This window comes from Seriola lalandi, unplaced genomic scaffold, assembly GCF_002814215.2.
Source record: "Seriola lalandi dorsalis isolate HSWRI2012SDOR001 ecotype SW California unplaced genomic scaffold, Sedor1 jcf7180002054410, whole genome shotgun sequence".
NCBI classification, from domain to species: domain Eukaryota; kingdom Metazoa; phylum Chordata; class Actinopteri; order Carangiformes; family Carangidae; genus Seriola; species Seriola lalandi.
In genome coordinates this window covers 255712-282933 of record NW_019524963.1, presented here as the reverse complement: position 1 = coordinate 282933, position 27222 = coordinate 255712, and the positions used below count along the sequence as shown (strand labels likewise).

Below are 27222 nucleotides of genomic sequence, written 5' to 3'. Positions count from 1 at the left end.
AATTTTAGTCTGTTTAAGTTTGTTTCAAAAGCTTGGAGAAGAAAACAATGTAATTAGTATTCACTCAGTTTTCTCCTGTATTTTTCAATACATGATATAAGTGATTCATGAATTTATTGTAGATATCAAGATCTTAAAATGTGAAAAGAAACTTTCTTTTGTAGTATTTTTGTAGTAATTGAAAAGGTGTATATGCTGTATTCCAGTAAGCTGGTGCAGGCTTACATTATTCATTAACAAGAATGTGAACCATTCATATGACTCATGTGATGTGATATGTCATTACGTCATTTCACATGACATCCCACATTACATCATCATTGCACGTCAGGTCATCTGACATATCAGGTTGTATTACTTCACCTCATGCCACACATCCTGTTGTGACATCAAGCTGTGGCCTTATGTCATACATGAGGACTCCTGTCATGTTATGTCGTGTGATGTCGTGTGATGTCGTGTGATGTCGTGTGATGTCGTGTGATGTTGTGTGATGTCGGTTGATGTCGTGACACTGCCTAACACGTCACGTCGCGCAGCATCACGTCATGTCACCACTGTGTCCATTTTGTCCCACAGGTGATAAAGTGGACAGAGTCTCCCTGCCATCCTCTGAAGACGGCGACGCCCCTGTGAACAAACCCGTCCCAGAAACGCCCAATTCAGTTTCCTCCTCCCCCTCCTCCCTCTGGATCACAGCACGGGCGGCGACTCCCAGCAACACCCTCGCCGAATCAGTCTACAAAACATTCACCACCTCCTCTCTTCTCAGGGTGCTGATGCACACGACGCAGCCCATGTTCACCGGTAAGACAACACAACCTCTCTAGAAATATATGTCATATGTGAAAAGATAAAAAATATACTTCTACTTCTTGTGAAAAGTGTGAATTAGGGATTTACACAACTGAATGGGGCAAATACATGTTCTCTGGTGGTGGTATAGAGCTGGACTTAATTGCGGTGGATGATTGCCTTTTCTCCTCTAATTCGGCTAATCACTGCTGTCCTCTGTGATCATGGTGGCATTTTGTGTAGTGGCATGATGTTCATAATGGCGATGGTGGTGGCTGATGGTGGTAATGATGATGGCTAAAAAGAAGAAGGCCGGCGTTGATGGTGATTAGAGTGATAATCAGCGGCTTCCTCGCTCTCTGAACTGGCTCAGAAATGAAATAAGCTTGACTCTTCCTAAAGGAGTTTTTTAAAATCGAAACAACTGGACTAGGTTGTTTGTCTGTGAAGACGTTTCACCTCTCATCCAAGAGGATGAGAGCTGAAACGTTGGAGTCACATGCCACAAGTGGCATGTGACTCTAAAGACTGTCGTTATAACACAATAGAGCACTAACGAAGTCGAAACCAATTTTCCACCAACGACAGTCATGCAAACGACTGTCGTTGACACTTGGAGCACAAAAGGGAACCAGTGACATCATCATCCTTGTGAACGCCCACAAGAGGTTAAATACCTGGGTCTCCACACCAGAAAGTAGGACCAGTCCTAGCCTGGTCAGATGCGTACACGAACTGATGAAGCCTCTTGGATGAGAGGTGAAACGTCTTCACAGACAAACAACCTAGTCCAGTTGTTTCGATTTTAAAAAACTCCTTTAGGATACTATGACCTGGACAAATGAGAATATACACAGGCTTAAGCTTGACTCTTCTTCAAATCTGTCACCACTTTACGACTCCACATGAGGTCAAATTTCTCTAGGTTTTGTTTAAACCACTTGAATCCACTCAAGCTTGATGATTAGCATCTACATCTGGGATTCATCTGTCTTCATTCTGGGTCTGCATTCTTTTCTGTGGCTGAAGGGCGCCCTCTGGTGGCTGTTTCTTTTTCCTCTGTCCTTACAGAAAGCAGGATTCACAATAACTTCCAATTCTTGGCTCTCTTCTTGCACATTCTGCACAGTGTGAGCATGAGGTTGACGACAAACTCTACCTTTGCTGAGTCAAGACTCTTCACTTCCATCTGAATTTCATGACTTCATTCAAACTGTCACCATATCTGGTAACTCGGTTCCTATCTTTTCTCTTTCCTGGCATGAATAACACGTTTTGAAAGGACACATTTCAATGCCTCGGGGGTCCTGGAAGAGTTTGTTTTTTTTTCAGACTTTGACTTTTATTGCAGCGAACATGCCCACGTCCAGGTCTGAGGACTCTGAGGACCTCTCCTCTGGTCTAATGAATTCTCCCGATACTTCCAGTGGAGCGATGGTCCACCCCGCAGACGCTGTACTCTCTGTCCCAGGAGGAGGATTCTCTGCCAAAGAAGATTTATTCAGTTCACCGCCTCCATCACTCAACCCCTTCAGTGAATACACCAGCAGCTATCGTCCTTCTCCTGCCCTCCCTGAAGAGAGGAGGAGTGGTGTTAACTTTCATCATAATGACATTTCATCTGAGGAGCACTCTGCACTCCGTCTACAAACAGATTTAGAGCACCCTCAGTTTTCTACCACTTTGACTTTTCAAGATCACTTAAGTGCTGTGTACTCTCCTTCCCTGCTGCATCATTATGACTTGAGGGCCATCAGCTTATCAAAAACAAACTCTGCTGAGGGAAATACCCCGAACACTTCTCATTCTCAAAGCGACGGTAGGATTCAAGATGGTCTGATCATCTCTCCCGAACCTGACAATGACGAGGAAGCCATGACGGCTGGACATAAAGACGACCACAGCTCCGGCTCAGTCACATCTTTCTTTGACTCTGAAGACGATTTGTCAGACAGAGCAACAGAGGGCAGTGGATCAGGCTCTGGCCTTGATAGTAACAGGCTCAATAGGGACTTTGATGGAGTCGCTATAATCAGGACTGACCTTTCTACTCTTCCAAGCTTAGCTGTGAGCTTCAGGGTGGATGATACTGGGGAAAAGAGTAGATCAACTCTGACTAAGACGGCCGCTGAAACAGTTAACGAGGCAACAAGAAGCGTAAAAGGTGAAACAGAGGGAGAGAAAGAGATAGCAGAGAATGAAAGGGAGCTAAGTCATGAGGAAGGAGGAGGAGGAATAAATAAGATTGGGGATGAGGGAGTGAGAAAAGTGGATGGAGAAACAGAGGAGAGTGCCAGACAGCTTAAAAGCACAGCAGGCTGTGACATGCTGAAAGAAAAAGAGAGAGAAACTGTAGTAGGAAAGACGACGTACGCTGAGACCGGCAGTGGAGCTGAAACCAGTGAGTCCAGTTTTAGAGTTTTTAGCTGGACTGAGGACATGAGAGGCTCTGGAGAGGGTGGCGGAGACAGAGGGGATGATGGGAAAGGAAAAGGCGAGAAAGACAAAAATGAAGAAGAGGATATCAAAGCTGTAGCTGGCAAGGAAGGTGGTGGCAAAAGTGATGCAAGGAGAGAAGAAGTTGTGTTTGGAAGAAGAGATGGTCTGCAGCTGCATGTCAGTCCAAATAAACCTGAAGCAGAGTTCCCGCTGTTTGACAGCAGTGAAGATAATAGCAGCGGTGGTGGAGGCGGTGATGGACACGATGAAGAGGATAAGAACACAAGTCTTGACAGTCCAGTCGTCGAGGGTAACTCCGCTCTCGAGGAAGACGGTGATGGTAAAAGAGATGTGGGTACAGAGAGCACGGAGCACGTAGGAGGAGGAGGTAAAGAGGAAAGTGAGGCAGACAACTCGTTGTTTGATGCTGAGAGAAGTCCTGTGTTGAGACGCCTGGTCCCTCTGCTCAGACCGACAGACATCAACAAGGTCATGGAGGAACAAAGGGAAGGTAAATGTTGCACATTGTGTCACCACAGCCTCTTTAATAAAATGTGACATGGCGGTTCAGCTTTTCCTTCTCAGATACTGTCTATACATGTAACTTAAAGGCCTAACCTATAAAGTTTGAGTTTCGGTCACAGTCTTTGTTTTTACAATTCAGCCCTGATAGCAGTCGCTAATCATGTTACATACTGAGTTTGTATATTTATTGAAAACAACCATGTTATTGCTGTTGGGAAAATAAGCCCTTAAAGCTGCAATAAAAATTATTTTACAGTTTTTACAACAGAGGATGAAGTGACTATGTGCAATGTGAAAGTGGTTACCTGTAGTGGTAAACACAAAGAATTATCTGCCTGACTCAGCTCTTGTTTTGGTTTTATGATGTCATTGTCCCGCGTAGTACCAAACAGAAATGCTGTGTCTTATATCAGATACTTCAGTCAGCACACTCACATGTAGTACAGTGTGTAAACAGTAGGGATGCCCCGATCATGTTTTTCTGCCGCTGATACCGATCATCTATGAGTGAGATCGGCCGATTCCGATCATTTTTGACATGCATCTCAGATTCTGTACATTATATCCGTCTCACACACTGTGTAAAAGCTCCACGCGGCCGACATGTTTTGTTTTGGTGACCTGTCATGCGCCGGCGTACTGAACAAGGTGGTAGGTGGGACTACACTACACAGAGTAGTGTATTAACCACAGGTGATCAGTGACTAGAAGCATTAATACTGTAATCACATATTTATAATGAAAACCGGCCGATCAATCAGGGCAGCCCTACTACACAGTGCACTGGTGCCGTTGTGCACTCACCTGAAATGACGATTGATCACATGACAGTGATTGCCGACCACCTGCCGGCTGCTTTGATCACTTGACTTCAAAATGAACATTTTAATTTCCTGTGTGTGGCCCCTGTGTCATGCCACATAGAAATCACACTGCCATCGGCCGTTTACTGTCGCTGTTTTCATAAGTTTTGAAAATACATTGGTTGTCCCTCCCCTTCCGCTACATAGCTAGGATGGCGACCGTTGAGGGTGAGAAGTGCCCATTGTTCTACACTCACCTTTTTGGCCGTTTTGAGTGCAACATCCGGGTACTCACAGTGCACTGCGTGGTGCCATACTTGTCAATGTGAACGCACTTCAGCACTCAAGGCAGCGAGTGTGAGTGTAGACGTACATGAGTTGAGACACAGCAACAGACTAAGTTAGCAGCTCCACACAGTGGAGCAAAAGAATGCTAATGTTGCTCCATGTCTGCTGGATGTGATATTGTCGCTGCTAACACGTTTCCCATATGTACCTAATAAGGAGATGATATGTGGATATTGTGCTGCACCCAAGTCGCCACTACACAGTTGGTGCAGGTTTAACATGTGACCGATGACTTCGGGGGAAAATGGAAAAAAGCTAAATCATAGCCTTCTTTCTCTCCCCCTTTTCTCTCTGCCTCTCACCCACCACACCCCACCCCTCTCATCTTCGTCTCCCTCCTCTCACTCAGAGGGCAGCAACAGCAGTCATGAGTCTCGGGTCGGGCTGGTCGGAGGCCTGGAGAGGGAGAAGAGGACGGTCGTTCCTCTGGCTGTCGTCTCCACTCTCACCATCCTCTGTCTGATGGTACTGGTGGGCATACTCATCTACTGGAGGTATAAACACACACACACACACACACACACACACACACACACACACACACACAGACAACAAAGGTCAATATCTTTCTCCATCACTTTTACCTTTGTAATTAATTTAGATTCTTTTTTTTTGGCACAGAAACTGTTTCCAGGCGGCTAATTTCTACCCAGATGACAGTGCATCACCTAAAGTCATATCTGCTCCATCTACACCCCTACTGCTGGCCACAGGTAACACACACACACACACACACACACACACACACAGTTTATTAAATCATCATTGCAGTATGAAATGGGGTGTTACGCCTGCAGCTGAACGTTCACTCTTGTGTTGCAGACGGTCACGAGCCACTGACAGTGAAGCAGTTTGTGAAGCACGTCATGGAGCTCCACACCACCAACACCTTCTTCAAGGAGTTTGAGGTACGAGGAATGTTCGTGACGAGCGATATGAAGTGTTTGAGTTCAGCAACATGTCTGTGGAGGGGAACAGAAAGAACCAAGAGGCGTTTCAGAGAAACGATAACAGATGGCTGCTCTGTTGGGAGACTTGTCGAGGTTTTGCTGACTGAGGTTTAATCAGGATAAAAAGACCACTCAGTAGACAGTACCTCATTGTCATAGACCCTTAATGCTCCTCCATATCGCTATTAACATCATGCTCTGCAGGAATATCATTTAGCCCAGTGTTGATGTGTAACTTCCACCTCCAACATGTTATACAACAGTGTATATGGTATGAAGAGGGTTTGGTACTAACCATGGTTCTCAATCCAGATTCTAAACACAGACAGAAGTTCAGATTTAACAGGTTTGAACAAATCTGTACAGATCAATAAAAACTGAAGCTTTCAGGCTGCAGTTTCCATCTCTGCGTGTAATAAATGTGAAACAAGATGTTAGCAATTAGGCTTTGGCCGATATTCAATAATATAGAATATCATGATATTTCCTGTCATAAGATTTTCTTCTTTTTTTTATCCCTCTGCGCCTATGTGTTCAGGTTGTCCGTCCGTCTGTATGTCCGTCCGTCCGTCCCATTCTCTTGAACGATATGTCTCAGTATCGCCTTGAGGAAATTTCTTCAAATTAGATTAGATTAGATTTTTGTGGTCAAAGGTCAAGGTCACAGTGACCTCACAAAACACAGTTTCGGCAATATCCCAGGGACGCTAAAAAGGGAATCCCTTCACATTTGGCACAAAAGTCCACTGGGACACAGGATGAACTGATTAGATTTTGGTGGTCAAAGGTCAAGGTCAGTGTGACCTTCACAAAACACTTTTTAACCATAACTCTGAGTGGTGGAGGCAGACGACCACGAGGCCGTATTTCTAGGTTGGTTTTTTTTTGTAGTTCTGCCCTGCTGCCGAGTCCAACCCTCATTTCACTGCTTTGCTTACTGAACATTGCACCTCACAATGTGACAAACAAAACTTACAAGTGCTGTTTAGCGGCAGCATCACTTATACCTGAAACATAAAATACAGTAATTTAATATTGTATATCAAAATATTTGGACTGGACTGAATGTAATAATGCATTATTTGAAAAAAAAAATAACTGAAACATACTTTAAAAAAAAACATTTATATTATAATTTCACAATACACAATAATATGTATGTGTATCGCAAAATTTGGGATTTTTGGATATTGGATATCACCCAAGCCTATTAGCAACGTCTCATGTGGAGAGTTGATATCTGAATGTTGGTGACCTGCTTGAGAACAGTTTGTGGGTTAGTTTCAACCAACAGGTACATGTGCATGGCATTAGTCACCTCTGTATCCTGGCATGACCCTCTTGAGTAACACACACAGACAGGATTAACTGAAGTATTCTTCTCCTGTGTAACTGCCAATGTATTCATGTGTTTTCCTCTATTTTGTTCTTAATCTTAATTTTCATTCAGGACAAAACACAAAGTCTAAATTGAAGCGTCATGTGTGGCCTTGACTTACAGATTTATTTAGAGGTATTTGTACAATCAAGATCACGCTGTAGAATAATATAGCCACAGATCAGGTGGGAAAATCAGTGTATTTCCCACACAGCACCGCCTCTCTGTGTGTATCTGAACCCCATATTCCTGTACCTGCACTGACTCCTTGTCTGTTTGTCTGTCTGTCTGTCTGTCTGTCTGTCTGTCTGTCTGTCATCTTGTACCCTTTCCCACTCTCCTTTCACCACCTCCACCACCATCGTCGTGCTTTCTGCATCCTCACCACCCTCCATTAGATTGTCAAAGAATCCTATGAGGTAAGACACCTACAGTATCACCCCTACCACCCAGAGGTGATGTTTGTCTTTTTGACTTTTGTTAAGTTAAATCTCCCATATCTGACCCTGTGTCGACCCCTCGTTGTCCTTTTGTAGACCGCATCATCTGTTTTTCAGATGTGATATTAAATGTAAACTTTTTAATGGAGGTAGAGCTGCTGTTTCCTGCTTCTCTAGGCTTCTGTCTATATTTTAGTCTTATTCACAGACATGAGTTAAGTCTTTGTGAGTCATGGAGCCTTCAAAGTGGCAGTTTACGTATTTTCAGTCAATAGATGTTTTCATAGAGATCCCGTAGCATCAGTTTCTTGTGCTTATTCATGTTTCTCTCACAAAAGTCTTGTTTTTTTTAATTCTATACACAGCTCCTCTTCTTAAATCAAATGACAGCTTCATTCATAAGTGCTTCATCAGCATATTGTAATATTATATAGCAAAAACCTACCTGAGCAGAAGAAAAACAGCCACATTTGATGTCCACTCCAGCGGCTCCAAGGTGCTCATTGTGCTAATTAGCATCTTTAGCTTCCTCTGAGCCATTAGTCTAACTCCTGTTTGTGTTGTACTGTATGTCGTGTTGTGTTCCAGGAGGTGCAAGCTTGCACAGTGGACATGGGCATCACCGCCGACAGCTCCAATCACCCCGACAACAAAAGCAAGAACAGATACATCAACATCCTGGCCTGTAGGTCTCTGTTCAACATGAACATGTAACTGTACAAAATCCACAGTGAAGCTGACTGTGTGTTTTCCCCTCCCAGACGACCACAGCAGAGTGAAACTGTCCAGCAGCTTGGGCAGAGATGGGAGATGTGGCGACTACATCAACGCTAACTTTGTTGATGTAAGAACACGTTTGTTAAATTGTGCGTACTTACTCATTTCAGCATATGCAAGTGTTTTTTGGACTAAATAGTTGTCTCCTCCTCCTCCTCAGGGTTACGAGCGAACGCGGGCGTACATCGCAGCTCAGGGGCCTCTGAGAGCCGGCAGGGAGGACTTCTGGAGGATGATCTGGCAGCAGAATGTCGGAGTTATCGTCATGATCACCAACCTGAAGGAGAAAGGACGGGTAGGGGGGTCACCGTGCTACCAGTCTGACACCACAGAGATCAGGAACATTTCGTCTGATCTTACACATCTGACATTTTTATGTTATGTTTCTTATCATTTATATTCTAATTTCGTGTTTGAGCAAGAAGCTCAAATTAACTTGAACGTATTAAGACCAAAGCCGTCCTCTAAAACCTCAGCATTGTTTGAAAACAACCTCCTGAAAATGTGACGTTCACTAAAACCTTAACCACTCAGACTCTGAAACAGGTAGAACAAGAACATTTATCAACATTCTCAGTTCACTTTTTTCATGTTTAATGATTTATTTATTTTTTTTATGTTGATGAACATTAGTGTAAAGGCAGTGATTAACAATAAAAGACAGAGGTTTATTTCATGTTTCGATCTGCTTCAGAGAGAAATAAAGGTTTAAGTGACAGCGTTGCATCCGGTCAATCTTTACCTCCAGCTAGTGTGATACTGGCTCTTACTCGCCGCTCCTCCTCCTCCTCCTCCTCCTCCTCCTCCTCCTCCGACATGTCTCACCCTGAGCTTTGACTAGCTGGTTTGAAGCTTAGCAGGTTTAAGTCAGTGTCTGAATCTAAGACATCTTTGTCTTTTTATCCAGGTAACAGCTGTAATCTGCTTCAACATCTCTCCCCTCGCTCAGGTCGTCAGCCATTGTCTGAACTGTGACTTTAAAAACGTATTTGTGGTCAAAACGTAGAAAAATCAAATGAAATACGTTTCCCTTAATGGATTTCACTTCGCTGACATGCATGTTACCAGTCATGTGTCTTAAAGGGTTTACAGTGAAGCCATCTTGAATAAAGAGCAGGCAGGCAGCATCAGTTTCCACAATACAAATGGGAAAATGAAACATTGTTTGGATTGAAACCAGTCGCAGAGGTCTGCCTACAAGCATGTGGCCAATGCATTAGTACTTGAACATTAGAATTTCAGCAACAATAACACCAACAATAATGAAACAGCAACAGTACAAACAACTCCTCCGCAGGTTAGTCTGACGTTTTTCACATTACACCATCATTAATGTCAAAATATCGATTCAGAGCCTCAGTATCACTTCAACTTTAAAATGTTTGCTGAGAGATGAAAATCAGTATCTGATAATCATCCAGCAGGACAGTGGAAACCTTTCTATTTGAACTCCGCCAGCTTCTGTAAACCTCTGTAAATGTTGACATGCTGAAAATAGATGAAATATTTTACTTTTTCCTCGTCACACTGAAACTCTCACACCTCTCCCCTGGTCCTCTGCTCTTGTTTTATCTCCTCTGTCCTCCTACAGACAAAGTGTGACCAGTACTGGCCGGAGGAGAACCAGGAGGAGTATGGCCCGTACCAGGTGACCCTGAAAAGCAGCCAGACCCTGGCTTACTACACCCTGCGGACGTTCACTGTCAGAGACACCACAAATAAGGTGCATCACACACACACACACACGCACACACACATCTGAAAGCAGGTGCTGCAGCAACAAAGTGAATCTGAGGTTCAGTTGCAACTTGGGAATTGTGGGTAATAGTGTCCTCACCTTCTCTGGTCCCTCAGGTGTCACACAGGAGAGTTGAACACACAGTGCTGCATTACCACTACACCCAGTGGCCGGACATGGGCGTCCCAGAATACACTCTGCCTGTCCTGTCCTTCATCAGAGCGTCCTCCCGGGCCCGGACGCAGGAGATGGGACCTGTCCTGGTTCACTGCAGGTAGTGACACGTTCAAGAGAGCTGCGGTTTCAGATAGGATGCACTGTTTCTGACATGAAGAGTGTGTGTCTGTGTCTGTGTGTATGTGTGTGTGTATGTGTGCGTTTGCGTGTGTGCATCACAGTGCTGGTGTTGGAAGGACAGGAACCTACATAGTGATTGACAGCATGCTGCAGCAGATCCAGGATCAGGGGACGGTCAACGTTCTTGGTTTCCTAAAACATGTCCGGACTCAGAGGAACTTCCTGGTTCAGACAGAGGTAAGAGAGCACTGTCACAAACACACACACACACACACACACACACACACACACTGATAGTGTTCTCAGTGTCAATTCAGTCCTCATTGAGTGCACTGTCTCTCTCTCTCTCTCTCTCCTGTAGGAGCAGTACGTGTTCATCCACGATGCTCTTGTGGAAGCCATCTTGAGCCGTGACACCTCGGTGACCTCTGACCACCTCCACACCTACGTGTCTGACCTCCTGACCCCCGGGGCGTCAGGCAGGACACGCATGGACAAACAGTTCAAAGTAAACTTGATCAACCTCGTACAAACCTCTGTGAATTTGCCCTTTACACCGCAGTGAGTTTACACACTGAATATAACGAGTGTAACTGTTTTCGTTGTGTTTCAGTTGATCAGTCAGCGTCAGGCGAAGCACGCAGACTACAGCACTGCGCTGAAGGATGGCAACGCTGAGAGGAACAGAGCCAGAGCTCTGATGCCCGGTAAGCAAACCCGGATTAGAACCCCAGACACCCAGAGGACCCCCCCCCCAGCCACAGCTGGTTTGTGGTAATTTGATCAACTGTTACTCTGTGTTTGAGTTTGGGAAGCTGACATGATGAGGGCCTGAAGGTGTCAGTTACCCAGCAGCTCGTCTTTTCCTCAGGTTGTTTTGATCATGATAACAAAAGCTGCAACATCTTCCCAACATCACTCCACCTTCGTTCTTGACCTTGCAAACAGCAGTTGATAGATAAAGCAATCTCACCTCAAGTTCCATTTAGTAGCTGGATCTTTCAGTCATATCACATGACCATCATCAGCATATGGAGTTTGCGTAGTTGTCATGGAGATGAAGATGTTTAAATTTCCTTTTTTTTTTTTTTTTTTTCTGAGCACTTTTAACAACTTCTCATCCATGTTGGATTAAAAACTGAGGTTCCAGGTTTGATAACGGCGACTGTGCTGTTGAGTGTGACATGACACTGTAACATGTGACAGCAGCAGTAGTGGTTGAATGTAGTAAAACATTCAGTCACATTTATTTTCCATGTTTTAGTGCAAATTAAAAAAAATAGTGAAATGATGAGAATTCTCACTGTGTGTTGTTGTGTTTGATGTTATGTTCATGTTTTATTTTGACACAAGATTTGAGCACAGCTGGTTAAAATTTGGACAAAGGATCAGGATCATGACGATGAGCTGTGTGTGAAAGCGACATCGTTTCATCCACAGCCTGTTCAAAAATCACACAGTCACATTCTTTAAGTGACTCTATGTAACTTTTACTGAACTGTGGTCATTAATGTCGATCACAGCTTAATGATAACTGCTGAAATGTAGCGAAACTCTAGCACAATAAGACGAGTCAGAAAGTCAGACTGAGCATTTTATCACTTATGAATTCAAAATGTATTTGTAGGAGGAAAATATGTAATTTCTTCTTTCAAAAGTGGCACAGACTCACTTTAAGTCAGAGGTACAAGACCATATGACACTTGTTGTGACTGGTCATCGGTGACATGGAGGAACAGCTTTCTCATTTTCAGATGTTTTATTTAAACTCACGTCTTTGTGTTTTTGTCCAGTGGAGAGATCAAGAGTGAGTCTGAGCACCTCTGAAACAAGCTCCACAGGCTACATCAACGCCTCCTACGTCATGGTAACAACACTGACAACTGTGTATTCATTAGCAGTTTACTAAATGGCGCCTTACTGTTTTTAATACATAATATGTGCTGGTGTTTCCAAAGGGACGTCACCACAGTAAGGAGTTCATCGTGAGCCAGACTCCTCTGAGCAGCACGGTGGCTGATTTCTGGAGGATGATCTGGGAACACAACACACACACTGTAGTCCGTCTGCCAGACACACACTGTCAGGTATGACACACACACACACACACACACACACACACACACACACACACACACACACAGGCTCTGTGTATACTTAATAAAATGACTGTATACAAATGTTTTCATGTCAGAGTGAAGAGGCGGAGCGTTGTGTCTACTGGCCCAGTAAAGACCAGCCAATGAGCTTTGAGGGTTTCATTGTGTCGTACTCGGGGGAGGAGCATGTGTGCTTGTCCAATGAAGAGAAACTTTTGATGCAGGACTTTGTAGTGGAGTCTCCACAGGTAACACACACACACACACACACACACACACACTCTTACACAGAAAACCACGATCAGTCACTGCATTGTCTCTGTCACACGTCCTCTCTGTTTCTCTCTGCACCCATCCAGAACAATTATGTGTTGGAGGTGCGTCAGTACAGCGCCCCCTGCTGGCCAAACCCAGACAGTCCCATCAGGAACAGCTTTGACCTGGTCAGCACAGTGAGAGAGCACAGCAGACACTCAGACGGACCCACAGTCGTACATGATCCGTGAGTACAACACAGACAGGACCACTCACTCACCTCACTGTCTCTTACATCTGCTAAACCATGACTAACACGGTACTCTAAATTGCTGCTGTGTGTGTCTGTGTGTGTGTGTGTGTGTGTGTGTGTGTGTGTGTGTGTGTGTGTGTGTGTAGGTTGGGAGGTGCCACATCAGGGCTGTTCTGTGCTCTCACCACCCTGTCCAGCCAGCTGGAGGAGGAGGGGGCTGTAGACGTGTACCAGGTGGCTCGGATGACCAACCTCATGAGGCCTGGGGTGTTTAATGATATAGTAAGTACTGACATACACACACACACACACACACACACACACACATTCACTGTTATTTTCAGTCTTTTCTTTTAAATTTTTTTTACCAGTTTTCAGTTTTGGAAAATTTCCTGATGTTATGACAATCAATATCAGTCAGAAAGAAGCAGCCGGTAAGGCGTCATTTTGTGTTCTGTCCCCCCACAGGAGCAGTACCAGTACCTGTACCGGGCTGTGCTGAGTCTGGTGAGCAGCCAGGAGGACCAGCGAGCCCTGCAGAGTCCCGAGACCAACGGATCTGTACCACTGGGGCAGACCAACATTGCAGAGAGCCTGGAGTCACTCATGTAGACACACACACACACATGCACATTTAACACGCACAGAACACACATCATACAAGCACACGCACACAAACAACGGCACAGACCGAGTGATGTGGTGACTGAGGTTCAGCCTGACGTGTGAACAGCTCTGTGTCTGTGGTTCACAGCTGTGTCCACTGAGCCTGCTGATGCTTTCATGTACAGCATGTTAATAACCTGACAACATCATCATTCAAAATCTAAAATAAAGGTTAATGATCCAGGATCATCCAGTAATCAAACACACTGTAGCTATTGAGTCTGACAACAGTCTTTATCGACACATTTCTTATCTGCTTCAGAAACTCACTGAACTCGTGAACACTGTCGGTGTTAGCGTTAGCATGCACAGCAGACCGAGCTGCAGAATCTACCACAGACACATTTGTGGTGTGGTGACCAACAAGCCGACTTAACTTTCATAGAGAAGAAGAAGGTACCACTTTCTAATAAGGCAACCTCTATAAGGGCTTCATCAGTTGACTGACTGACTGACTGACTGACTGACTGACTGACTGACTGACTGACTGATATGATCATAATTCCACCATTGGTCAGCCGAATGCTTTGTAGTTCACTTCACCTGTGCATTGTGAACACAAAGCGTTCCAGATTCACTCGACCTTTTGCCGTTGTGTTTTAGTCCCGCTAAAATATATAGACATAACCACGGCTGCTGGTAACGACCGGTGGACGATGAACTCACAGAGCACAGAGAGCAGGAGAGGAGCAGACAGATAAAGGGCTGAAACCAGCTGACACTAGGCTGACTGCAAACAGCCTGTAACACAGTCCAGCCAGATGCCAAGTTTTGAGCAGTGTTGTTATACATCAGTTAGAAGCCATTATATAAACAGTGTTTGGATGAGCAGGCTGTGAAATCTCTGGTCAAAAAGCCTGACCACTAACTTCTAGGGAAAAAAAAAGGGCTTCAGACGATGTGGACCAAAACAAAAAAACAAAACAACAACAACAACAACAAAAAGAATCAAAGTTGATAATTAAAACACTTTATCAATAACATGTTGACTGTATAATTACAAATGTGATGACAAACCCATGAGCATTTAGGTTGATTATTAAAAAGTGGTACCAAACGAAACTTTACTGCCTTTTTTAGCAAAAACCTACAAATAATCTTAAGTGTGTATCTGTTGCTGGTCAGCATGGAGCCTGGAGCAGCAGAGCTTTGACAGTGTCTGAGAGGAGGCCAAACATTAACGAACAAAACTCAGTAAATATAGAGTAAATACATAATAAAAATATAATTCCTAATTTTGTCTCATTTCGTCAATTGTCAGTGTTTAATTAACTAATTAAATGTTTCTTTTTAATTCCAATAACTTCTATTTGAATCTTTTCTTCAACATTTATTTCTTTTCTTCCTAGTTTCTCACTTTCATTGTCTTGTTTTCCTTTGTTGTTTATTTTTTTCTCGTTTATTTTTCCCTTTCTTCTAGAAATAAATATGAATAAAAATTCCAAACAGGAAAAACACAGCAAATTAAAGCCAGAACATTTGAGAATACAAATAATTATAAATAAACACTAATGACACTTGAACCAGAGGCATTTTCACCAACCGGTTTTCCTATAAGATGTTTTATGCACTGCACATGAACCAGCTGCCGCAGACCCGTCTTTAGAATAATGTTTTAATACCCCAGATCTCTGAGGCCTCACTAGTGACAGTAAAGTGACCGCTGGTGTTTACTGCTCGTTGTCTTTGTCTCGTTGCCACTGGCTCCATGGTCTCTGGTGCCCTGTGCCTTTTGTAATACATGTTATTGTACTTTGAATCTGTTTTGATACAACAACTGTGTGACTAATATGCCAAAATAATGACGTGTGATTTTTATCTATTTTCTTAAAGGGTATCTCGTCGTCTCGTTTGCGCTCATTGGTCTCGTTTGTAAAGGTCAGAGAGGAGATGGAGAAATGTCAGCAGACTCAGATGTTCTGTTTAAAATGCAACCTGGAATTTAAAGTGATATTTCACCTAAAATCAGACGTTCCTGTAGGTTTGAATCGATGTAAGTTGATAATGGGTTCTGATGTTTTCAAAGTAGACAGAAAATATCTTGTAGCAGAAAAATCAAACCAGAGGGAAATCATCACAGCAGCTGTGAGTGAGTTAAAGAGAGGAAGGAGCGGAAAGAAACACAAACGGCTGAACAAAGTGATATTAATGGAGATTTTCAGCTCTGATAAACCTCAGTGGCTCAGACTGAAAATGAAATTCAGGAGCTGAGAGCTGCAGCTTCCTCTGCATCCCTGTGCCACTTGCTATGACTGTTTTCATTTTTGAGGGGGTCCAAATGTTTCCACTGCGTCAGACTAAATCAATCAACGTCTGAATCACTTTCCAGCAGCGCTGCAGCTTGAATCTGTGTCCCCACTGTAAACAGTTGTCTTGGGAAGCAGAATCATGAAGGCAGCTGCAGATCTGTGTGTAATCTGTCTCAACTCTTTCTGTGTAAATATCCCTGAATACATCATAAGGCCAAATTACTGTATGTTTATATTGTACCTCTATATATTTTCTATTTTACTATAAGAGGTGATTTTCTAGTCATTTACACATATATAACTGTGTGGATTCTATTTGATAATTTTAGCCTGGAAATATTGATCATGTTTATAGTTTTAATGGAATGTTTCTCTTTTTATCTTCATGATTAAGTAGCAGCATAATGTCTACACCTTTATCTCCAGATGTAAACTGGTGCAGTATGTATATAGCAACAAAATTAAAGATTTGATTCAAACCTTGTTTATGTGTTAAACTCATTTTCTGGAAGGGAACAAAACCAAACTTATCCCTTAGAAGTCCCATATAGTGTAAAGGTAGATGTCCATGTGTGGTTTGATTTTAAAGCAGGTCTATTTCTATGTTAATACTGTGAAAGTATCAAAGCCCTCAGTCCACAGAGAAATGCACACAGCCTGTGTTCAGAAATTGAGCCTTAAAACCATATTTTTATTCGATAAATCAGAAGACAGTCAGCCAATCAGAAGAGAGGCTCAAAACCTCCTCTCTTCTGATTGGCCTGTTGTTACTAGAGCTCCAGAGAGAAGCCTGAGAGAGGAGATGTAAAACTACATTGAGATGTTCTTTGGTTCTTAAAACCACAAATATATCTTCTTATGGATCAACACTTCAAATAAAACACAGGAGAAAAGGAAAATACCTTTAATTTCCTTCAACAGTCTAAAACATGTGAAGACACAGGACAAAAAGGATTATAGATTCATCATGCTTTTATTTATACTATAATACAATATAATATTGCATTGTCTCCCCTGATGGACCTGTACATGACATGATAGTAAAGACAAACAAAAGTCAAATAATCAATGCACAACCATGAAAGGTTAACAAAGATGAAGTCAAAACCAAAAATATATATTTCTATATAATCATATTAATATTTGTCATTACACATACTGTAGCAGTCACATAAGATAAAGTGTATATAGTGCATTAAGAATAAACCTCGCTATGCAGTGAGAGTATGAGTGCCCAGCCTGGAAATACTTCACACTTTTTTTTCCTTTTTTTTTTTACCATTTCTGTAAAAATGTCATTTTTTCAGACACTTAAACCTGAAGCAGACTCCTGCCTCCACACTCTGCATGGACACAACTCTGAAGGTCAATACAACTACTTTCATCCAATCACATGTTGTCCTTTAAGCCTCACACATCTGGGTTTGCGGGTGTTTACTCACTATCTGAGGTAATATCACTTTACAGAGGCACATGTTTTAAGACGGGAATTTTTTTTCATTAACATTTTGTGCACTATCATGCTGGGTTTTACTTTTCAAGAATAATATTTAATGAATTAGCAGATCTGTTAGCTCATCCCAGTGCTAACAGACGGTGTCTGTGTCTCAAACACTGTAGCTGGTTAGAAATCAGCCCTGAAGCTGAAGGATTGGGTCTGACCCCAATGCCCAATTCCCAACAAGTGCTCGAGGGCCCGCGGCTGTCTCATTGTATAATCATCATATCTGAGGGCTCTTAATGTACAACAGTCTAAAAGAAGCAGTCTAAACATCTCAGGGCTTAATAAGCATCACTTTCCTCCATCTTTCAAACCAAAGCTGTGACAGATTAGAGAGTGAAATGCTGATTCCATGGTTGACATAAACGCATTCAAAGAGATGAGAAAAACAATGTTGTATTTCTGACCCAAAAAAAAAAAAATCCAAAACATTCTTATTAACAGAAACCATTGATGCTTTTTTTCTGATTGCTGATCATCTTGATACGCAGCCCACTTTTATAGCAACAACTTCCACCACATGTTCAGAGTAGCTGTTAATCAGTGACCACATCAGCTCGGCGTTAGGTTGAATTTTATCTCATCTGTACCGTGGCACAGATAACTCAACACGCTGCAACTGGAAAAAAACGCATGCAGACAAAACACAAACAAATTCAGGAGCTATCTTCATCAATCTGACAACACGTGCTGCGAATACTCACAACACGATCAAATACACAAACACGCTGCATGTAGCACAGTGTTTCCAGGGGAAACAAAAAAGTGATGAACCCAGCTTGGATGCTCTTGTTGTTCAATACTTGTGAAGTTAAAAGCATTGAACTAGTGTGCATGGTATTATAGTACATCCATGCAAGTGCGTCCCAGACAGGTTCATCACTTGTCCCCTGGAAACTCTTCTGTTGGCGACTGTGCTACATGCAGCGTGTTTGTGTATTTGGTCGTGTTGTGAGTATTCGCAGCACGTGTTGTAAAATTGATGAAGATGATTTCTGAATTTGTTTGTGTTTTGTCTGTTTGCATGTGTTTTCTTAAGTCGTTGTGTGTTGAGCTCTCAGGGCCACCGTACATCTGTTTCTTCCCATCTGTCTGAAAACATTTAGATTTGCCTCATACAACTGGTTTTATAATCTTTTCCTATTTTTGACCGAGTAAAGTCATTGGTGTTTTTTGTTTTTTTTACCCAGAAAAAAGTTAGTTTAACTGTGGTTCTTACCTTGTGGGTAAGTGGAAGACTTTTTTTTCTTTTTTTTTTAAATAAAGCTTTTGATTTACATGAACCTCATCACCCCTCACCCCACCTGTATTTATGTTTCTTTGATTATACACAAAGACACTTGGATAGAACACATCTAAAAATGTTATCATTGGCACACAAAGATGTTCAAATCAAAAGCTGTAACATATTATGGAGAATCTTTTCATTTGCCCTGCAGCCGCTGAGGGTCAGTGTCCTGCTAAAAGACACTTCAGCGGGGTAAATGATGGCTGACAAATCAAAATCATGTCCTTACGTTATCCTGCTGCCTGCGCTATAATGGCAGTTTACTGTAAAGTGAATTCATAGCCTTTGTGACAATACTTATTAATTACCGTAAATTCTCAAAAAAAAGCCCCTACAAGTTAAGTCTGAGGGCAGAAGGGGGAAATGCTCTTATTGTTGCCTTGACTATAACGGCTAAATTTAGCATGATCAGCATTTCCACAGCAGTCACTCCACCAGTACAATGTGGTCTGCCTGTGCTTTCTTGAACAACTGTCAAAACCAACTCCTTTTTTAAAATAAAAGCCTTCTAGGGACGTAAAGTGATTCTGAAGAAATGTTTTCATGTTAAAAACCAAACACTGGTATTCAAAAAAAATCCTACACACTGTCTGACTTGCAGCAAACAACTTTATTGCGACGTTCAGTCTTAGACCCTCATCAAGGAAAAAGAGGTCTAAGACCGAAACGCTGCAAAAAAGTTGTTTGCTGCAAGTCAGACAGTGTGCAGGATTTTTTTTAAATACCACATTGGATCCCACATCCCGTTACTACGCACCTGCCTCCCAGAGTGCTTTAAAAACCAAACACTGATCAGATGTTGAAATATAAAATAAAATAATTATTAAAATTGGACATAACCTACTGTAAATGGCCTGATTCTTTCTTATGTTGAGGTAAATATTATCTCCTATTTGAGAATTTACGGTGTACATTTGTTTAATAACTATTATAAATTGTACATGATGAATTACATGAAAGCAAAGTTAATATGTTGTCATGTGAGTGCAAATACAAGTAATACAGGCAAGAAAATACTTTGAATATTTCTTTATATATAAAATATAATTTTTGGGAAAATAGCTACATTCTCTACCTAAAATGCTACAGCACCAAATCCTCCACCTGTTTCAAGCATATGGTGAGAGACTGAAAGTGATCAGACTCTCTGTTTTTTTTTTCCTTTTACTGTCACAGTTCTGTAAAATAATTTGTGGAGACTTGATCTGAGTTTAACTGTTGTTTGGAATTGCGTCCTCTCTGGAGGGAGGCGCTGTGGCGCTCCACAGCATTTCATACCTTGTTATAATTACCATAAACATATAATGATTTATTCCTCTTAAAATCAGAATCTTTTCAAAGCAAGAGAGAAGGGAGTGACATTTTCTGAGAGAAGCAGACACTGCTGCTCGTTTTTTTCCGTGACAAGGTTTGTGAGAATTTGAATTAAATCCTCACCTTGGGAGATCAAGGCAAGTCTGTTGTTAACAAAATATAATATTGAAGCAAAGTATTAGGTTACACATAGCTCTCTTTGTCACTTCTGAATGTGTGTGTGTGTGTGTGTGTGTGCGTGTGTGTTTGTGTGCGTGTGTGTGTGTGTGTGTGTGTGTGTGTGTGTGTGTGTGTGTTTGTGTGTGTGCATGTGTGTGCATGTGTGTGTCTCCTACAGGCTCTGTCATTTGTCCTCTTTTCTTCTCTGTAGCCTTAATTTCCCTGACAACCCTGTTGGGCAAAGAGGAGGCATTAGATAGCAGTGGGTTAAGCAGTGTGTGCGTGTGCGTGTGCGTGTGCGTGTGTGTGTGTGTCCTTACAGAGTTGGCGCGTTTGCGTTTCCAGCAGTCTGGGTTGAGTCTTTTCTGTTCATCTGCGAGGGCTTTGGCCTGTAGGGTGAACGCCCGGCGCTCCTCACTTCGCATTTTCTTCCAATGCTCACCAAGGAGGACGCTGATCGCTCTATGACACACACGCACACACATGTTACCATTTAACAAACACAGATACACTGTATGGCTTCATAATACACACCGCAGAGCACACCTACCTATTGTCCTTGCCTGGGTACATCTGTGTGTACTCCACCCTGAACTTCTTGGCAAAGAGCATGAAGGCGTTCATTGGCCGCTTGCACCTCGTGGGCGTGGCGTTACTACCTCCCTGTGCACCGGCGTGCTGGCTCTTGGTTGGCTTTGGATGAGGAGAGCGGGAGTGGCGGGGACTGTGGACATCTGTGGGTTTTAAACAAATTCACATGAGGCTGGAGGTATTTTAAAACATCCTCAGTTCTTGTTCTTACTGTTTCTGCTTATCCACACAGAGGGTTAACTCAAAGTCAGGAGATTTGAAGCACAGTACCTCTACTTTGACACGTGTCTCTGTCTGGAGAAGCAGCTCCCCCGCTGGACTGGGAGGCACGCCGCCGTCTGGCCATACTGCTCAACACGTACACCGCAGAGGAGTCCAGAGGAGTGAAGTCATGACTAAGAAAGAGACACACACAATAATCAATCAGATCGGCCTCCTTGCCTCTTCAGGTTTTGAACAGCATCCACCATTTAACACTGATTCATCTTCAGTTATAAATCTATGTGGTTCTTTGTTTACTGTTAGTGGAGAATTCCACTGTAAGTGTCTCTTCTACCTCCTAAAGGCATCAAAGACCAGTGAGTCATCTGTGTGTTTGGCATCTCTGTGTCCTGGAGGCAGGCACACATCTCCCACCTCCACTTCATAGCATGGTATCCCATAATGCACCACAGTCAAGCTTGGGTAGAAGGATGACCACCCTGATAGGAAGAAGGACAGACAAATGTGTAAAGAAGTCACGGCCGGTTGAACCAGTGTCAGTGTTGTCTCGTCATCACTCCTACCTTTGTGTTTCACATAGAAGGGGTGGTCAAGTTGGCACCTGGCAGTCATGCGGGTGTGTCCAAATGCACCGGGGTCAAAGGTCAGCTGCAGGACGGCCTGACCAGACAACACGACCTCTGAGTGCTCCACCAGCTGCAGGCCCTCAGAGCCATAACTCTGTCAAAGAGAGAGCAGCGTCTTTATACGGTAAATATTTAGTCTTCTTTTCTGTTCATCTCTGATTGTAATGAACCAAACTGCTATTTTTTTCTTCTACTTAAATGACACAGAACGCTGGTATGCTAATGTTACAAATATAACACATTAACACAGAGTAACCTGAAAGAAAAAAGAGCGTTTGGAAGAAAAAACTCGAAGACCTGGCAATCTAAGTGTAGACACAAGCTACTTACAATAATTATATATAATTATAGATAATTATACCTTCAGAGATCTGGACTGGTCCTCATCACAAGAGTCTTCCTCAGCAGACTCCAACTCCTCAGCGTCCTGCCACTCCACATTACAGCCGCTGTGGAAACGCAGATGAGTGCCTGACGACAGAGGAGAGCGGCTTCCATCACATAAATGACAAACACATATGACAGAAAACATAACAGAGAGGTTCTTTGTTTTTTTTAATTCAATTTCTTGTGTGTGTCTACCTTTAAGAAAACAGTGCCAGGCGGTAGCTGGCCAGGAGAAGCTCCAGCCCATGTCTTCATCATCAGAGAGGGAGGATCTGGTTGACACTGCGGAGCCACATTCACTGCTCGTCTGTGGAAATGAGGAGAAGCATGATCAGGACACTGTGAGCCACTAAGTGTTTCAAACTCTAATAAACTAACACATTGTCAGTGTTCACTTATAAACAGCAGATTATTCTTGAGATGTTGTGTTTGCATTAATGACAGCGAGTGGCGATGAGACAAAGAAAAGGAAGCAGGTAAACGATAGCTCTACCCTGCTGCGTCGACGCTCCCTGCTGTGACCTCTGGGGGGCGACAGGCTGCTGCTGCTGCTGCTGGGGAGAGGAGGAGGAGGCCGGGCATAGGAATGTAGATCACTGCTGGTGCTGGAGATGCAGACCACAGAGGAGCTGAGAATGACACAGAATATATAAGGTAACTTACACAGCTGGTGCAATACGGCAGATTTAGCAGAAGTTTATTTAGTTAAGAAGTTCAGAAGCTTTTAGTTTATATCTTAAAACGCCTTAATACTCATGTTGTTGCGGTTTTAACTTCATCTCTTCAGTATTGTCTCTGGGAATTTGTTGGTTTCAGTGACCTATAAAAAAGTCTACATTCCACAATTTAACTGTCAAAGCCAAACTGAGTAAACTAAACGGATTTTTTGGAGGGGGCTGGGGCTGCAGTGGGACTTTGTTTGGACTCTTGCCCTTAGTTTTCTTAAATCCTGGCTACAGCTACTTGTTCTTTAAGGCCTTTAAGACACATTACAATGATACATACTGTCATAACTTTATTTATATTGCATTTCTTTAAATGGTCACAAAGTGCTTACAAAGAAAAACAAATAATAAATAAAATAAATAATAAAAATGTCAAAAATAACAAAGACTTCCAGAAATTTTTAGACGTAAATAATAATAAAAAAAAAACCTGTCTAAAAATAGATAAAAGTTAAGAAAAGTCTCTCCAATAAAAGTGAGTTTTAGGATGTGATATAATATTCATGCCTTTCATCCATAAGACTCATGTTTTAGTGCATGGAGAGACAACGTGCACCTGCCTGCTGTGAGTACAGTCCTGTAACAGTGGGCTCTGGGGCCCAGTGGCGATGTGAGCCAGCTGCGTCAGCCAGTGTGTGTCAGGAGGCTGTGGGCTGTGTGCTTCTGAATGTCCATGTCGCTCCTGGTGTGACACACCCATCTCCACCTGGTAAACAGGTGGTGCTGTTGGCTCTGCCTCCTCCTGAACCTCCTCTAGATCTGGCAGGTCGTCTGGTCGGAGAAAACAAACAGCAGGAGAAAAGTTTGGTTCAGAAATTTATGTCTGAGAAAAACAAACAAACACCACATGCACTGTGTTGTTATTCCATCAGCTGTGTTATAAACCAGGTGTATGCTAGTGTCTTATTTACCATATTCCATGAAACTGTCACTGGTGGGGTAGACAGGTGAGGAGGAGAAGTGTTCCTCACAGTGGAGCAGGTCATGTGATTGGTCTCCATCTGTATCCATAATCACTCCTGAAGGTGAGAGCAGACAAACAGGAGGTTACAGTGCAGGAATCACACTTGACTAATGGAGACTTTTACAGGTGGAATTTGTTATTGAATTACATTTACATTTTAAATTTTATTTAAATTTAAATTTACTGACAAGAAAAGCAATATATCCGTATTATATCAATACAAAGTAATATTAACACAAATGTGTGAAAAGCATTACAAACACTAAAATATAACACTCAACACAAGTCAAATAAAATTAGTATATGTTGTGTTTTCCTCATCTATTCCCAATCTATCATTATCATTATTAATAACCCTCAACATAATATTACTTATTAATAAATAAGAATAATTACAACAGTTTTTGAATTTTCAAAGATTAGTCTGGCAGTTGGTTTGTAGTTAAAGGGAAACTCCAGCAGTTTTACTCAGCTGTATGTCTGTAGCTTTGGAGCAGCTTCCAAAGTTTGAAGAAAATAACCATCTTTATGTCATATGAGGGTTATTACAGCCTGGGCTTAGAAACCAGACATTTGTGATGGAAAGCCTGCGTTACAAACTGGAGATGAAGAGTTTTAAGGACACAGATGTTGATGAGGTAGCGAGGGTCTATCACAAAACGCAAAAGAGTAGTGTGGATCCAGTTTTTTTTAATCTTGCTTCATACTAGTGATTAAAGGCCTGAATATCTCATCTTCTGCTGCTTTGATTTTAACTATTCTTTTTTTTTTTTTTTTTTCTCTTGTGAGTCCCCAAACTGTATGAAAGTGCAATTCTAGACCACTGAAGTGCCCAATTAAAAGATTTCTATCTAGTAATGATGCAGTATATGGGCATTACCTGTGTGTTCTGCCTCAGGCTCGGGCTCCTGGACCTTGTGATTTTTTGGGTCGCTGGACAGCACAACTGGGGTCACCACCTCCCACACCATGATGTCCGCAGTCACTGAAACATGAAGAGTTAAATTATACACTATAGTTTTATACTTTTTTGTGTAGTAGTTTTTTTTAATGTAAATGGACTAATTTGAACTTTATGACCTAAAGATACTTTAATCTACACATTATTGTCATAATCCAAAATCCCCATAGATATATCACCCACCATCTGCACACACACGCGCGCACACACACACACACACACACAGAGGGAGAGAGAAACAGAATCCTTAACTGAGCTGTATATGGTTGGGGTGACATCGAAAGAGACAGGGTGACATAGGGTAACTGGGCTGGCTGCCATTACCTAAAAAACGCACCTAAGTTTAGACACATTCTCAAAGCTCCAGTATATTCTCATATTCATTACTTACATGTTCATTACTTAATGTAATGATATTGATGTAATTTTAATCAACACCATGAAATAGTCGGTTTGCAACATGTAAATACGATAACATGTTGCAGTCTTATCTATTTCACAATGTCCTCGTCATGTGACTCCCTCTTGTTTATAAACTTTGAGATCCTGCACGCATGCGCATAAGAAGCCCATTCATTCAATACAGAGAAGGGCAGCGATAATACACTTGAAATAAGTGGTTGAAAATGAGTAAAAAGCACCAAGTTAACCATCCAGGACGAACTGACAGTCGTGACATTACCCACTGACATTAAACACTACAAGTCTCAACGACTTTACACTTTGTTAAACTAAAGACGAAACTGTGTTATTTGTTGTCACGCAGCAAAAAGTGCCGTTGAAATACTGAAGTTACGTCGACGAAAACTAGTATAAGCTCTATCGCCTGTGTTTTAACGGACAAATGAACGACGTTAATTGGGTTCAGACTATGAAAATATGATTATATACGTTAAAATGGACGAGCCATCTTGTTACGCAAAGGCAGTTACAACAAAACAACCAGCTAACGTCAACAATGAAGCTTTACGGGGCGAAGAGAGAAACTGTATTTAAGACAAAAAACAAACGTTGTCAGCTCCACATTTTTACTCGTGTGACAAGTTCGAGGAAAAATCATTCAACTTGTGTAAGCACTTATCAAATTTAACGCTTTAAAACCCATAAATGATTTCAATGAACTTTCCTTAACTCACCAAAACAGTCGCCTTGTACGGGAAAGGGGGCAGGTATAAACATAATTTCCCCAGCGATCCTATTGGTCAGATATGATGTCAATCTACAGCTTCTCTCGCTCTCATTGGTCATTTAGTGCAGGCTTGTTTTCTTCATTATATCACCACAACAATAAAACTCTGGGTGGGTTAGAGTGATGAAAGCGCAAGTGACAATTACAAAACAATTAATGTGCCGTTTATTCAGCTCATTTACTTTTTAGGAATAACCAGAATAAGCCTGTGATACTGCATGATAGGAAGAAATATATTACCCCCATATTTAACAATGTGGCAAGATCATTTAATTTACTTAATCAACTTTAAATCAAATTTAAAGAACTCAAATACATACATCTGAGCATTGAAATTCGAAGACTGAGAGCGTATGGTGCATGTAATGCTGCAAGTGTTGACATATAGTGATGAAACAGACTTAAAACAAGGAAAAATATGTTGGTGCCGTTTGCAGCAACAGACATATAGAGAACCATTCATAATCATTGTATAAAATCCTTCATATCCTTAAGTACATTCTTCAGAGTAATTATAGAGGTTTCACTGCTTCTTATGAAGCGAGTGAGAGCAGTATATTCAGGTCTTTCCGGTGAAATTATGATAAAAGTACATGTCTCTGTGGACTTTCTGAAGCAGCTGAACCAGTCTGTAATCTTATAGGTCTACATTTAAATGGTAGAGAAAGAACACAGAGGGGAGGTGGGGTCTCATCTAAAGAGCAAGTTCACTGCCCTCCAGTGGCCACAGTGAGGAGCTGCGATACTACATCAATAAGTGGCAACATACTGTGTTAATGTTGGTACAGTTAATTTTGGTACAGTGTTAATGTCAGTACAGTGTTGTTACCAATATGTACTATTATAATATGTACTATTTTAATTGTACATATTATACATAGTAATACTACTATGTACTGGTGTGATTACAGATGAGTAAAAACAATTATTAAAAGAAAAGACTGGTCAGGAGCTGACAATAGAATCATGAGTATTCACCGCCCCTCAGTGTTCTTTCTGTGCCATTTAAATGTAAAGTAACGAACTACTCCAAGGCCGGATACATCATGTTAGACATTATCACAACGGTCAGTACTTTCAAAATAAATCAATAAAATATCTATAACCGGTTATTTATAAAAATGTATATTTTTAAAATAAATAACAATAAATAAAACCTAAACTGAAGCAATTTAATTAAATTAGCAGAAATTAAAGATTGTATGCATTATCATGTTATTTTTTCTCTAGTGGTCAGAGAATGCAACTACACTTTCGTAAATGATAATATTATTCTATTTGTT

At 41.9% G+C, this 27222-nt stretch overlaps 2 protein-coding genes across 7 annotated transcripts in view; one reads left to right on the top strand and one right to left on the bottom strand.

The window, feature by feature from the left end:
- Positions 1-16496, top strand: part of ptprz1b (protein tyrosine phosphatase receptor type Z1b) — a 71649-nt gene extending 55153 nt beyond the window's left edge. Inside the window, exons 14-33 of one of the 4 annotated variants that reach the window (XM_023409973.2) lie at positions 580-807; positions 2147-3745; positions 5260-5404; positions 5532-5623; positions 5733-5818; positions 7637-7657; positions 8267-8363; positions 8440-8522; positions 8616-8750; positions 10047-10178; positions 10310-10467; positions 10592-10727; positions 10852-10998; positions 11104-11197; positions 12284-12357; positions 12449-12577; positions 12685-12837; positions 12949-13091; positions 13244-13379; positions 13566-16496. In XM_023409973.2, coding sequence (XP_023265741.1) covers positions 580-807; positions 2147-3745; positions 5260-5404; positions 5532-5623; positions 5733-5818; positions 7637-7657; positions 8267-8363; positions 8440-8522; positions 8616-8750; positions 10047-10178; positions 10310-10467; positions 10592-10727; positions 10852-10998; positions 11104-11197; positions 12284-12357; positions 12449-12577; positions 12685-12837; positions 12949-13091; positions 13244-13379; positions 13566-13709 — 3932 coding nt within the window. In that variant the 3' untranslated portion in view covers positions 13710-16496. The remainder of the gene's footprint in view (positions 1-579; positions 808-2146; positions 3746-5259; positions 5405-5531; positions 5624-5732; positions 5819-7636; positions 7658-8266; positions 8364-8439; positions 8523-8615; positions 8751-10046; positions 10179-10309; positions 10468-10591; positions 10728-10851; positions 10999-11103; positions 11198-12283; positions 12358-12448; positions 12578-12684; positions 12838-12948; positions 13092-13243; positions 13380-13565) is intronic. The other 3 variants (XM_023409974.2, XM_087175045.1, XM_087175046.1) reach the window with 3 other exon arrangements.
- A 405-nt stretch (positions 16497-16901) lies between these two features.
- Positions 16902-25909, bottom strand: LOC111657683 (HMG box-containing protein 1-like). 3 transcript variants are annotated; one of them, XM_023409963.2, is made up of 13 exons: positions 25887-25909; positions 24670-24774; positions 23737-23844; positions 23386-23596; positions 22594-22729; positions 22296-22407; positions 22075-22184; positions 21651-21807; positions 21422-21566; positions 21136-21260; positions 20825-21008; positions 20595-20736; positions 16902-20505 (listed from the first exon to the last, which is right to left on the bottom strand). In XM_023409963.2, exons 2-13 carry the CDS (start codon positions 24758-24760, stop codon positions 20488-20490), a joined length of 1539 nt encoding a protein of 512 aa, XP_023265731.1. In that variant the 5' UTR covers positions 24761-24774; positions 25887-25909; the 3' UTR covers positions 16902-20487. The 3 variants fall into 3 exon arrangements, with proteins under 3 accessions (XP_023265731.1, XP_087031170.1, XP_023265732.1); XM_087175044.1 differs by having other exon boundaries at positions 22594-22705; XM_023409964.2 differs by lacking the exon at positions 25887-25909 and adding an exon at positions 25142-25450.
- Between the last annotated feature and the right edge of the window lie 1313 nt (positions 25910-27222).